At 42.0% G+C, this 13,588-nt stretch overlaps 1 protein-coding gene across 1 annotated transcript in view; it reads right to left on the bottom strand.

Annotated features, from left to right (window-relative positions):
- The window catches only part of LOC133124238 (protein dopey-2-like), a 38,319-nt gene extending 31,370 nt beyond the window's left edge, over positions 1 to 6,949 (bottom strand). The window contains 8 exon segments of the mRNA XM_061235250.1: positions 356 to 479; positions 1,767 to 1,865; positions 2,036 to 2,225; positions 2,513 to 2,683; positions 4,091 to 4,272; positions 5,927 to 6,003; positions 6,006 to 6,101; positions 6,904 to 6,949. Coding sequence (XP_061091234.1) covers positions 356 to 479; positions 1,767 to 1,865; positions 2,036 to 2,225; positions 2,513 to 2,683; positions 4,091 to 4,272; positions 5,927 to 6,003; positions 6,006 to 6,063 — 901 coding nt within the window. The 5' untranslated portion in view covers positions 6,064 to 6,101; positions 6,904 to 6,949.
- Between the last annotated feature and the right edge of the window lie 6,639 nt (positions 6,950 to 13,588).

Genomic DNA, 13,588 nt, shown 5'->3' with positions numbered 1-13,588 from the left:
CGGCACATCAAAAACTATATCACCTCCCTGCTATGTGTGTATATTGCATCATATCTGCCTGTAATATCAGCCGTAATATCACCATCAAGCCCACACCCATAAGTGTACATTAAGCCATTATTAATCACAACGCTGATAACATCATACATCAGTGCTTCTCATGAACAGAAATGAATGCATTCCAGGTTTGATTAAGAGAAGTTACTGCAGTGTGTAGCTGTATGCTACACATGTTGCTTACAGCAAGATCCACACTGGCTCAAACTGCAATGCATTAGGAATGTGATTTCTATCTTGGGACGGGACTGCATTGCACAATTGTTCTGGGAGAATGACATTCTGTTTATTCCTGTACCTAGAAGCCAGGCATACAGCCTTCTGTTCAGTGACATGTCTCTTCTCAGTAGAGTGAGGGAGGCTGCAGACATAATGGTGACCATGTCATCCCGGGTCATAGGAATGCTGCCCTCTTCTGGATCCTGAGGAAAACGGCAAGATAAAATGGGTGTAAGCAAGTTAGGGGTGTGAGGGCAGAGTGGGCAAACAAAATTTCTCTAGTCTTGGTGACCACTGGTTGTCACTGGCATTTTTTTATTATTCAGTCATTTAAATGTAGGGAAGGGAAGTATGCAGAATGCAAGACTACACTAGGGTTAAAACGCTGACTTCTTCAAAACTAAAGAACGGACATATTTAATACTTTCATCGTGTTTCTGCAAATTTCTGCTTTTGTGCAATTTGTATACAAAAACCTAGAAAATGTCACCAACCACCATGTTACTCCTTTAACACAGAATGTGTGTCAGATGGATAATAACGCAGGAGAGTTAAGCGGTGTGCTGCAGGAAGTAATGTTTTAGTGAGGATCAGGAATGCATGTGTGACAGTGTCCTCACATCTACTCCTAAGGTAATCACACGGAGAAATGTACAGCTCATAATTTGGAAGAAACCAACCTTCTGGCCTACAGCACTGGACTGCACATCCTATATGTCCAAAATAACATAACATAATGACAAGGTCATTCAGCCCAGCAATACTTTCCTTTCCCTACTACTAAACTGTGTACCAAATGCTTAGTTTACATCAGTATCTAGCACTGCATGAAGACTGGTCTTGAAATCCCCTAGAGTTTCTGCCTCTACTGCATGTCCTGGCAAGCTATTCCACAGACCAGTGAGGGCTTTTAGTGAACGGCAGTCAATGGGGAGTGAACACATTAACACCATAAAACTTGAATCCAAGCAGCAGTATTTGTATGATTATCTTCTCTGATATAAAGCACTTTAGTTTTTAATGTTCAGCTGAAACTCTGACTGAAACGCTCCCATCCCCAGCACTCTTAGTGCAGATTGTGCAGTCAGCACTGGAAACATCCAGATGGATATCTGACCATCATAGATTTCAGTGCCAGCCCAATTGCTGAAGCGTTAGCTTAAAGGTGATTCTGCATGATGCAACCGTTTGAGACCTTAGAATTAAGGCTGAGAAAAAGAAAAAAATGTCTTGAGTTAGTGTCATAAATACTGTTGCAACTAGGGTACTAAATATATATGCAAGGTTTTACACAAAAATACTATTTAATATCAGGAATCATCATAGCTTGCTACCTCAAGTCAAAGCCTATTTTGTAAAAAAAAGAAAAGGTTTCCTGAGATGCGTGTGCCTATTTCAACTGTGGGGGTCCTTCACCTGCAGGGTTACAGAATGTGCTTCTCTGCTGGGAAGTCTGTGAGTGCAGAGAGTGTGTGGTAAGGAGGGCTCACCAGACAGCTGTACAAGGGGAAAAAGTTCAGCAGGATTTCCAGCATGTTCCGCTGCACCAGCACGTTAGAGTCCTGCAGGGACATGCATACCGACTTCATCTGAAATAGAGATGCGTGCGGTTAAACTGGACATGCTCCTGGTCACACGCTTGCTTTAATCTTGTCATGTTGCTCAAAGCTACGCAGTCATATGGTCTCTCTCACACACATGTGCACTTAAACTCTCTCGCATACATGCACACACACACACACACGCCACACACACTCACCACCAGCCGATGGTCAGAACCCAGCATATATCTCTGCTGGTGGGCGGTGCTGGTCCTGTCAAAGTGTGAGACGATGAAGAGGGAGGCGGGGAGACGCACCAGGGGGCTGATCAACACACTACCCCACAGGGACCCATAGAACACCTGCTGCCCCACCAACACAGACAGCTTCACCAACAGGGCGTCTGTCCTGCACCGGAGAAAAAACACAAAGGTTTTGTGTGTGTATGATTTACAATCATATGAATTCCTGCAGAAGAGAATGATTACAGTTATATCACCTGCACCCACCAGGGACATATGACAATTGTTTGGCACTACCTGCACCAGGGACATATTATAACTATTTAACTTTGTAATTTTTACTCTGGGCCAGTTTTGTAGAGCGACATGCGTGTTCACTGTGCAGGGTTTTTCAGTTACTTGTTTAGTGTGCAGTGTGTTAGAGCTGTGTATATTGCTCGTCTCTCTCTGTACCTGTCATAGACCTCCAGGCCCTCCTCCAGGCCAGGAAGCAGGCCTGTGACGAAGGCCTGCAGGCTGGGCAGCAGGGCGCGCTGCAGGGGCAGGAAGTACCGCTCGTACAGAGTCAGCAACGCCGGCTTCACGGACATCGCAGCATAGCTCAGCAGGGGAAAGAGCCCAGAGCTGCAGGCGGGATGGAAGTCACATTACACACTACACAACATCATACACTGGAGAGAACACACGAGAGACCACACTGCACAATGTCATACAGTGGACAGACCACACTACACCTCATGTTGGCAAAAGCCTAGAATCAAGTCTAGATAATGAATGCTTTCTTAAACTGTACCTGCACTATGGAAGCAATTAAATACACTGGACTAATCAGACACAGCTGAGAAGCCAACCATCCAATTTCTTTTGGTCCCCTAAAATGGAGGGACTACATTTTAAAAAAGGACGTAATTCCTACAGAACACCCAATATGGCTGCAAATACCCTAAAATTAAAGGTGACAGTCTGCACATTCCTATCCATTGTTTCATTTCAAATCCAATGTGCTGGAGTACAGAGCCAAAAGAACACAAATTGTACCACTGTCCAAATACTTGTGGACTGCACTGTATATTCAACCATTTGAGACTCAATGTGAATGAGATTGAACCTGCATTACTTCGGTAAATAGCTGCTATTGGAAATATAAATAACACTTGCACAGCGCAGTGGATCGAGCTGTTCGGAGTCTTACTGGAAGCAGGTGAGAGTATTGGTGAGTGTATTGGACAGAATCCTCCAAGAGGCATTTTCAACCTTCTATACTCATCTTCCTCTAGTACAGGCATGCACCCAGAGTGCTATATTCACTTGTGTGTAGAGGGACTGCATGAACAATGGAAGCTGGTAAATGGCTCTGGGTATGCGTCATTAATAAATAAAGTACCACAATCATTCAGGCGAGACTGCGCTGGGCCTAAGCGTAGCTCTCAACCACAAACTCACTGAACATACAGGAACAGGACTGGTGAAACGTGCAGAGCCAGATGTAGGCGGAGCTGCAGTCAAAGTAACACATTAACATGGAAATCCTGGGAGACGTCCCTGTGGCTTGCAGAGTTCAAAGAAACAGCACAGTAAAGGGGTAGCCTTGACCCAAGATTCTCCTTCTCTTCTGCTTCCTGAAATCTGATTGGATCAAGCTTATTTTATTCAGTGTTGATCCTCTGAACCACCACCAGAGAATTTTCTGGTTTGAATGAATTGCTGCCTCCTATTAGAGCTCCACAGTCGTTCTTGATCAGAGCAAGTAACTTGACTGTAGGTTCGTTATCAAAGCAAGTCCCTAGAATTTGCTCATATTTCTCTCAGATCAGAGTGTAAACCTGGTCAGGCTCACACTACAATAAAGTTAACCTCATCAGGCTCAAAGTACTGTTAGGTTAATCTCGTCTGGCTCACAGTACTGTAAAGAAAACCTCATCAGGTTCATAGTACTGCTAGGTTAACCACATCAAGCTCATAGTACGGTCAGGTTATGCGCGTGACACGTGATTAATTGGTAAGTCTCAGAAACCCTGACAGGTAAAATACCTGTATATGAAGAGATCCTTGGCGAGCCATTTGGTGCCGATGATCTTGAAGATGACCTCATAGGTCTCCAGAGCCTTGAGGTGCACACCACTGGGCAGGGCGGGGTGGAGGCACTGTGAAAGACGCTTGCAGATGATCAGCCTCTTCGGGAGGAGGGAGTATTTCAGATTACTCTGCAGGGCCTGAGAGAGGAAAGGGGCGAGATAAAAAGTGGCATGAGGAAGAGAAAGATGAATAAGACATTTCTTTATTTTAGTGTGTCAGTAGACAAGAGCACATTTGAGATTTTTAAAGCTTGAGATAAGAGTTTTTAACTGCTCATTATGGTACATTTTTTGATATTTAACAGTTTATTTTTATTTTTATATATAATTTTTAAACATCTTTGCTTTACGAAATATTTTTGCATGTGTCTCAGTCTTTTGCACAGTATCTTACATCATTCACCATTCATTTTATATATTTTTTTGTTATATAGCTCATAGAAGAGAGAATTAAAGAGTATTTTTGCAGAAACTGTTGATATCAACAGATGCCTGGGAGACAACCATTCGGAGAATGTAAACTGGTGACTACTCCTATGGTTCTGACCTAATCTTAATCTGTTTAATCTTTCTTTGGTCATGAGTTTAGCATTAAAAACTACAGGCAGGTGAGTGAGCTCTGCATGCTGAAGTCATAGCCCAGTTTATAATTCAAACTTGCAGCCATTAGCCTCTAGCCAAGTTCCCCAGAAACGTCTCCCCACTGGGTTGTGCCTACCACATTTACATGCACACAGTATACCAGATAATGGACCTTATCCTGGTTACAGTCAAATTCCAAATATGCTGTTCAATCCATAAAATATGTTGGCTAGTGATACTCCTGCACACAGTCATTGTGCGATCTAGATATTAACTCTTTCAATACTCTTGACACAGCCATCCCAAATAAACTGCGACCGTGCAAGCTGTTGGTCAGACAGCCGCTTTGTGCTCTTAAAGGCAGAAGGCCTCAACAACCTTTAAGCTTCCTTCGCTGCTCACAGAGGGAACTGCTTGGTGCAGTGACTGACAGTGAAAGGGGAAGTGTTGCTCACACCAGTACAGACTACAGCACATTATAAAAGAAGCTCCAGCAAAAGTTCAGTGCAAAGTAAACTGAACTAAATGCTTAGTCCACCTGAGAAAATGAAAAAGATTCTATCTGGGTTTTTAGTAGTTTTGAGATATTGGATTCCTTCAAGGATTCCAAAGTGAATAGGCTCCAAGCAGACTTTAAAATGTTGCTTTTTTCCCCACACTAACCAGTATTTTTATATAAGAATTCACACATGTATTCAGTGCACTTTGACCAACATATTTATGACACCAACTCATTTTTGTCAAAAATTTCAGTTAGAACCTTCTCATTCTCAGCTCACGAAAATAAGTCTGGGACTATGAGAAACCCTCCCAGACAGGCAGAAACACACAAATACACATCCACACGCACGAGACCACGGGATGCACGCTCATATTTGCAAAAACACACAGGCGTGCATGCATGCACACAAATACACACACTCACACAACAACAAAAAACATCCAGTGAGCTGTTCTGTGGGCAAAAATGCCTTGTTAATGAGAGAGGTCAGTGGAGAAGGGCCAGACTGGTCAAAGCTGACAGGAAGGTGGCAGTAATGCAAACAGTGGTATGAAGAAGAGCATCTCTGAACACACAACACATCAAACCTCTGAAATGGATAGGCTGCAACAGCAGAAGAGCAGCTAATAAAGCGCTCACTGAGTGTACGTGTGCACACAAACACGCGCGCATGCACAGATACACGCACACGCACACACAGATACACACCTTGTTGAGCTTGCCCAGAGATGATATGAGGTCGGCCCATTCGCTGGAGGACTCAAAGTTCCGAAGAGCCTTCTCATGACGGCTGAGTAGCTCCGGTAGCGGTAGTCATTCAGCAGCTCCTGTTCCTCTGGGTCCATGGTGGCTCACTGCAGTCCCAGCATACTCAAGGTTGGCTCTTGGAGTAAAAACAATATAAAGATCAATCGGTCAAGACTCTCAGCTGCATCCTCACACCGAAGCCTGTGCTTTCAACCCTAACCCTCCTCCACCTGCCAGTATAACTCCACCTATCGCTCTCCACCCCCTCTCAAAAGCTTTTCCCATTTCTAGACAACTACCAATCACTACCGAACCTCCCTAATTCTATCTATTGTTTAGCAACTTAAACACTTTTTAAAGGTTCTGAAGGTTCAAAACTCATAAAATCTCTGTCCACTCAGCACTCTTGAAATAAAAGGCAATTTTCCCGGCCATTCTCCTGTGACGTCTCTCATTAAGGTGTTTCTGTCTGCAGAAATGCTTCTCACTGGATTTTTATTTTTTTTGCACCATTCTTTGAAAACTCTACAGACTAGTGTGCATGAAAATCCCAGGAGATCAGCAGTTTCTGAGATACTCAAACCACAGTGTCTACCACCAAGAATCATTCCACGGTCAAAGTCACTTAGATAAAAAATTTTCCCCATTCTGATGGTTGATGTGAACATTTTATGTCAAACATACAAGAAAACTATATACTTTTATTTAAATACATTTACTCTTATATTTCAATGTGTTTATTTCGTAATCTTTTTTTTTCTGAAAACCACAGGTGCCAAAAATATTGGCGCCCGTAACCATTGTTGTAAGCCAATAGGCAATACAATTTTACTTTCATTTAGGCCTCAGTTTAAATGAACTAAATTGTGTCATTCCATTGTTTAACTGACCATGACAAGTAGGGTAATTGGTAAAAAAAACAAAAACAGTTAACATACCAGTTAGCACTGTAAGGCAATAATAAAGAGGATGCAAGAGCATATTCTCTCTCTCTCTCTCTCTCTCTCTCTCTCTCTCTCTCTCTCTCTCTCTCTCTCTCTCTCTCTCTCTCTCTCTCTCTCTCTCTCTCTCTCTCTCTCTCTCTCTCTCTCTCTCTCTCTCTCTCTCTCTCTCTCTCTCTCTCTCTCTCTCTCTCTCTCTCTCTCTCTCTCTCTCTCTCTCTCTCTCTCACACACACAATGACTTCATTCACCAGCGTGTCCCTGACCTTGCTGTTGACTGGACACAGGACAGCACTCCTCAGACTGGCAGATTGCAATGCATTGGCAAAACAAGCTGGTATTTAGAACACAAGATTCAAACATCTTCCTTGTTTTTTAAAACCTGTCAATGTCTCTAAAAAATGAACCAACACGCCATGTAAACGTGAAGGCTGCATGGCACACATTTAGACTGAAGATTTTGAGTTTTTCAACAAAATTCACACCACACAAAAAAATAAAACTTAATTTCACCAAAATTCCCATAAAACAATGCAACCGAACACTTAACAGCATTAATAACCGAACACTTAACAGCTTTAACAGCAGGGAACAATGAAGAGCAGGAGGAAATATGATAAAGCAGAAGAAAAATAGTACTGTAGCTTTAGATTGCTTCTAGGCACAGGGCAGTCAAACACAGACTCTGTTCAGGACCACCCTCCTGCATGTGGAAGTAAACAGAGTCTCTGGGATAATGGGTTAATGCTGTTTCCATGGAGGTATTATAGGGTATAATGTAAAGTACCAGCCTATAGGGCAGGGGCATCTGCTCAGCACAGCTGGAGTGTGAAGGGAGAGTGACAGGCATGACTCTCTCCTGGGTTATCATAGGCATACACACACACACACACACACACACACACACACAACACATATACACACACAACACATATGTGTACCCATGCGCTCATACACATGCACACATGCACACAATACAAATCTGCTCGATGTTCATGGAATAGTTCTGTTCTTTGGCTTTTGTGTTCCACCCCATGCAGAGATTTCACAGTTTCCATTTTTTATTCCTCACACATTTTGGTTAATGAGGAGTAATTAATTCATGAGGAATATCAAAGTGCATATAAATGCCATCTTTTTTAAAATAATTTTTCACACATATCATATCATCTTTGGGTTCCAGGAAGACATGTGGATGACTCTAGTAACTGGTAACAAAGCACTCAACGAAATGCCTTGGCTTTGCCTTGTGTTTTGGCTATGAGCCCACGCCAGACAGAAACCCATCTGTCAGCACAGTCCTCTGATCCTAGCGACTCGCCCTGCTCCGGCAGCAGTGAAAGGCAGAGAGCAGCATAGCGGCTCACTTTCCATTGCAAATCAGTAAGGCTGTCAGATGACACAGCACCCCACGCATGCGCACACATGCGCGCACAAACACACACGCATGCACATCCGACCAAATACTAAAAATTCTAATACTTTTCTGTGCTCTATTGATCTTGCCTGAGCCTACAAGCAGGAGCAGGTGTGCAGAGTTTCCTCTTTTGGGATCATTTCACAAGCTTAGTCAAATGCAGAAATGTATTTGAATCCATAGCAAATACTATTTGAACCCAGGTCTGATGCAGAGCACAAGTACACACAGCGTGCACACAGAACGTGTTCGCTGGCGTGGGAGAGCAGGACAGACCACAGCAGAGAATGTTTGGGGGCATCGTCGCACATGGTGTTCCGGCCAGGGCCATATTTCATATATGTCGCTAACTCGGTTATTCAATGCTAGATTCACTAATCACATGATAGTTCACGTTTATGAAATGGAGTAAGACCAAATATAATTAATAAAATAATTTGACACTTAATTTGGCATTAATTTATCCTAGATTGTTCAAGCGACATATATGAAATAGGGCCCTGTAGTGTCAAATCCAGCACAGAACAGGAAACAATCACAGGTCCAAAGACCAAGAAATGTAGAGTTAGCTACTACCATTTTTTAACTCCATTGGGATAGTGTTCAGGACCGACGTTGGTTTGAATTCCAGTGTGCAGGGTCCCTTGAATGGGCCATATAAACAGTGAGTATGTAGCCTGAAACACAGGCTTTGTAATTGAACTGGACAATAGCTCTAATTTGCCAGGAAAATGCCCAGCCATCTAAATGGATGTTTATTAGGATTTGCCAACTGACAATTACTCATTAGCAACCATACAGTGATACATTTTTCATCATATATTTGCAGTGAGGCTGTTTAACTAGGGCTAGTCTTTTGCACAGTAATTTATACCTTGATCCAAACATAATGCAAGCCTTTTTTCTTTCTTTCACCAAGGCATTCAACCAAAAATCTGCATCCAGAACTGAACCACTGTTTGAATCCTTCCTCTACTCTCAGAAAAGGATTTTAAAAAAAGCTGGACTTGACCTGACAGTCAGCAGCAGAGCTTTGTGAAATTGGATATTGTTTCTGAAGATCAGCATGAGAATCCTCTCAGCTGCTCAGCTCCTGGGTCAGAGGCCAAGCCAGGCTTGAGATGAGTTTGACGCCAGCCTGCCACAGTGAGAAGTCACTGGCCTCTCTGTGTCTTAATTTCCAGAAATTAAACCAGAAGTAGAGGTTTACCATACACAATCCCAAAACAACAGCCCATCCATAAAATATGAACTTAATGTATTTTTGGCTGATGTGCAGGACTAATGATGCTGTATTGCAAAAGTCAATAGAAAATAAATTATTTATTCAACAGTCAGATATGCACACCACAGCATAATGAGAGCATAAAGAACACATCACCTTGCGTGTGCTATATTTGCAATCCAAGAGAATAGTCATTCTAAATGACAGGACAAAACCAACTAAACCCACAGATGCCACACAGATTTACAGATACTGTTTCTAGAAAACCACTATGAAAAATAAATAACAAAAATGCATGAGTACAAAGTGATTAATTTATTAATTCCGACCAATCATGTCTGTTGACATCTATTCTGGTAATTGGGTAAACTTGTGGCTGCTATGTGACAGAGTGGTATATCTGAGATGTATCCACAGTATACTGAAGCCTTTTGTTTGACCTGTATGATATAAAACACAGCATGGTAGCTAAGGGCTGAGACTGTGTACTTACTGGGTGGGAAGCCTCACCTATCAGCACCCTGAACTGCCAAACAACCAAATGTGGCAAAGCATATTTCAGAGAGACATGGTGGGGGTGGAGTGAGAAGTGAGTTGTTAGAAAAAGAGGTGTTCAATAGAAAACATTTTAATTATTTGTGGTGCAGGAAACCAGGCTGAGGCCTAAGTCTGGGAGACACACTTTGGTGAGACGTGGACTGTCTGCATTCCTTCTGCTATGAAGAGAAGTCTTTTCTAACTGCCTGGTGTGAAATAGATGGGTTGGTCAATGAAACTACATTACAAGCGCTTCCACAATCAAGCTCAGCACAAAGTTAAGCAAACCCAGCATATTTCGCTTTTTAGAGAGAGGCCTCGTAGAGACTTGTCCTGTGCAACTGAAAATAATGTTTCAGCGCTTCTTTCCCTGAAGAAATACAGGGAGCTGTCAAAGGCAGACTAGGATTTGCAGTATTTGTGCGTGTGGTCATTCCATGTGACATTAGATCTTTGGCCATTAAGTAATCATCATTGATGTTAAATCCTAAGACAGTTTGCGCACACATGCATGCACACACACACACACACACACACACACACACACCTAATCAGGTTTATTGGCAGCAAGTTGCGTGTAATCAGCAAGGATGTAAGCCCTCCCACTATAATTTAGCTCAAGGCCTCCAGAGCTTACAATATCTCATTATGACACCATCTCCAACTCTGCCTCTAAAGTTGTCACGCAGGGTCCTCCAAATATCAAAGGGTCACTCCACTGATCAAAATATCCAAACTACAGTTCATCAATCCGTACACCTGAAACTGCACTCAAGACTGGAAGCACAATAACCCCATCTCCCATTCCCAACACTACTGCCATGACTACAGTAGAAGGAATGGACTACACTGGAACATGACAGTGGATTTTTTTTTCCTCTTTTTTTTTTACATAACCAGACAAGTTCAGTACATAGTTCAGAAATTGATTTTGACGGGACTTGAGGAAAACAAACTGGGAGAGTGGGGAACAACTAAACAATTTTAGGTTTTTGCCGAATAAATATATATACAAATTAGAGCAAAAAGGCTATGTATCATCCAGAAAGAAGATATGTATCTTTGCTGTGACTATAGACCATCGGACAGTTCAAGCACATTCCTGGCGATTACAGTTCATTCGAAAGCAGTGGGAGTGAAACTGATCCGACCGAGGAAATTTAAATAGTTATGGGGAAAGTTGAAACAGCGTCCAAAATGTCGGAAAAAGGACGGGAAAATTTCTTACCATATACATTTTTCATCTGAAAATTGTCAATAATGTTGTCTGTACTAACTGCATATGACAATTTATATGAAATTGACGTCTCGAAAGAAATTGATAAGACCGAGTGCTAAATCATACTGAATAAATGCATGGTCTACATGGAATATACAAGGTTACATTAAACGTTATTGTGGCTGATACATTGATTACAGACGGGGGCCCCTGGTGCGCTAGTACTCCAGCAAACATTTTCTGCTTGCTCGTTACATCTGTCGAATCTATACAGTCCTATAGTGATTTAAATTACGCAGCCTATATTTTGAGTCTGTGGCGGTCATCTATCATCAGTTATTCTACAAATACTTGAAAAAAACATTCATGGTACTAAAACACATATTTGTTAATAACACTGCATGAAGTTTTCAAATCGTCCAGCCACTAACATATGGGAAGCGCGTTGCTATAATACATTAGTGAAAACAAACACATCATACTTGCGCAAATACAACTATGCAAAACCCCCATGTTTAAACATGCCCCGAGTTCGGTTGTGTCCCGGTCTCCCCAACTAAAGTTCAATGAAAGGACATAGCACATTGTTATAAGTAGGCTATTTCTCTTGACAATAAAAAAAAACATATATGCAGCATGCCGCTACATCATAAAGCATATCCCTCAGTGTGTTTTCCTCCTCGGGTGAGCGGTCCAGGAGGTAGACTAGGCTGTATGTTTGGGCGATTTTTGTGAGTTTATAACGAACTTACCGAATCTCATCACTTGTTTATGCCACAGATTCCAGTCAGTGCTGCAGCTAACAATGACCACTATAAACAATAGCCTAATGTAAAATTGTATCCACCGTTAATCATGGACTTGACCATTAAATGCTACAAGACCGCTATGTACCCGGGTAGCGGTATGATCATTTCGACATTGTGTTCACAATGAATTGTGATTGCACTCACGGTGAAAACATTTATATGAACCCTGTTTAGATATTTAGCTACACGTCGATGAAATATAAAAATAAACAAACTGAAGTTACGCTTCTATCGTTGTGCTGTTGTGTCTCACAAGGGGGAAAGACCATGGAAGACGAAATGGGAGACGAAATGGGTAAAGCAAATTAATGACTCACCTACTGCAACACGAACGAGATTTTCTGCCCACTGACAATCAACTGCTTTTGACGAATATCATCCAGTTCAAAGAATGGAAATCTGTACCAGTGTCGTATAAAAATGAAATTTAGTAAGACCTTTTACCGCTGGGTGATGGTATGTAGGCTACGTGGGGTGTGGGGAAAAAAAAGCATGACAGAATTGTATACATCCCTTTTTGCTGTCGGATGAGCTGCTTGATGGGTGGAATTCTTAACTCAGCTGATACTGCACGACAAATACTTCCTGGTGAGAGGCGCAGACCAGGCAGGGGGTGTGGAGAGGAATTATTTGGAGGTGGTTGTTTGGGTGAAATATTGTTTGTAATTGTTCTTTTAATGACACGTAACTTCCATCCATCCATTATAGTGTTGCGTGGGCATGTTATGGCCTAATCGCCGAGTTTAAACGCGATCCCCGTTCCATCTGCAGAGCCATTTCATAAACCCAGCACAAAACAAGTGGCTGTATCTGCGTTGTTCTACCCGCCTGTTGGTACGTTCCAGGATATGCGCTGTTTACAAACCTCGCACTTGTCTGTCAGATATGCCTGCCGCGCCTGTTTCAAGAAGACAGATCCTGAACCTAATATAAAAAAAACTCCCGAGTAGGCAGTTTTACTGTACTGCATGCGGCATTCTCTATCGTTGCTGGAGGTTATCAAAGAAGGAATGATGATGAAATAATACCGCTGTGAGGTTTAACACGTCTGTCAAATTATAACGTAGGCTAGTCGAAGTGGTTTTACTATTTAACAGGCCTGTATTCACTGAACCGGACTCCTTTAGTGACATTCAATACGCTGCATTGTATAAACATATAACTGGATAAATCACTTGACAGAATCACATGCAGTGCCCTCCATAACGTTTGGGACATTACCAAACCAAAGGCCATCATTTATTTATTTGCCTTTGTACTCCTCAATTTGAGATTTGTAATACAAAATGTGGTAAAAGTGCATATTATCAGATTTCAATAAAGGGCATTTTTATACATTTTAGTTTCACCACGTAGAAATTACAGAGGTGTTTATACATAGTCAATATTATTCAAATAGGGCTAGGGCCTATTTGATTAAACCATTGTAAGATTAATCAAATAGGCCCTAGTCATTACATTACATTTTACATTAC

Source organism: Conger conger, chromosome 3, assembly GCF_963514075.1.
Source record: "Conger conger chromosome 3, fConCon1.1, whole genome shotgun sequence".
NCBI classification, from domain to species: domain Eukaryota; kingdom Metazoa; phylum Chordata; class Actinopteri; order Anguilliformes; family Congridae; genus Conger; species Conger conger.
The sequence above is the reverse complement of the archived record's forward strand: the minus strand, read 5'-3'. Positions and strand labels throughout refer to the sequence as shown.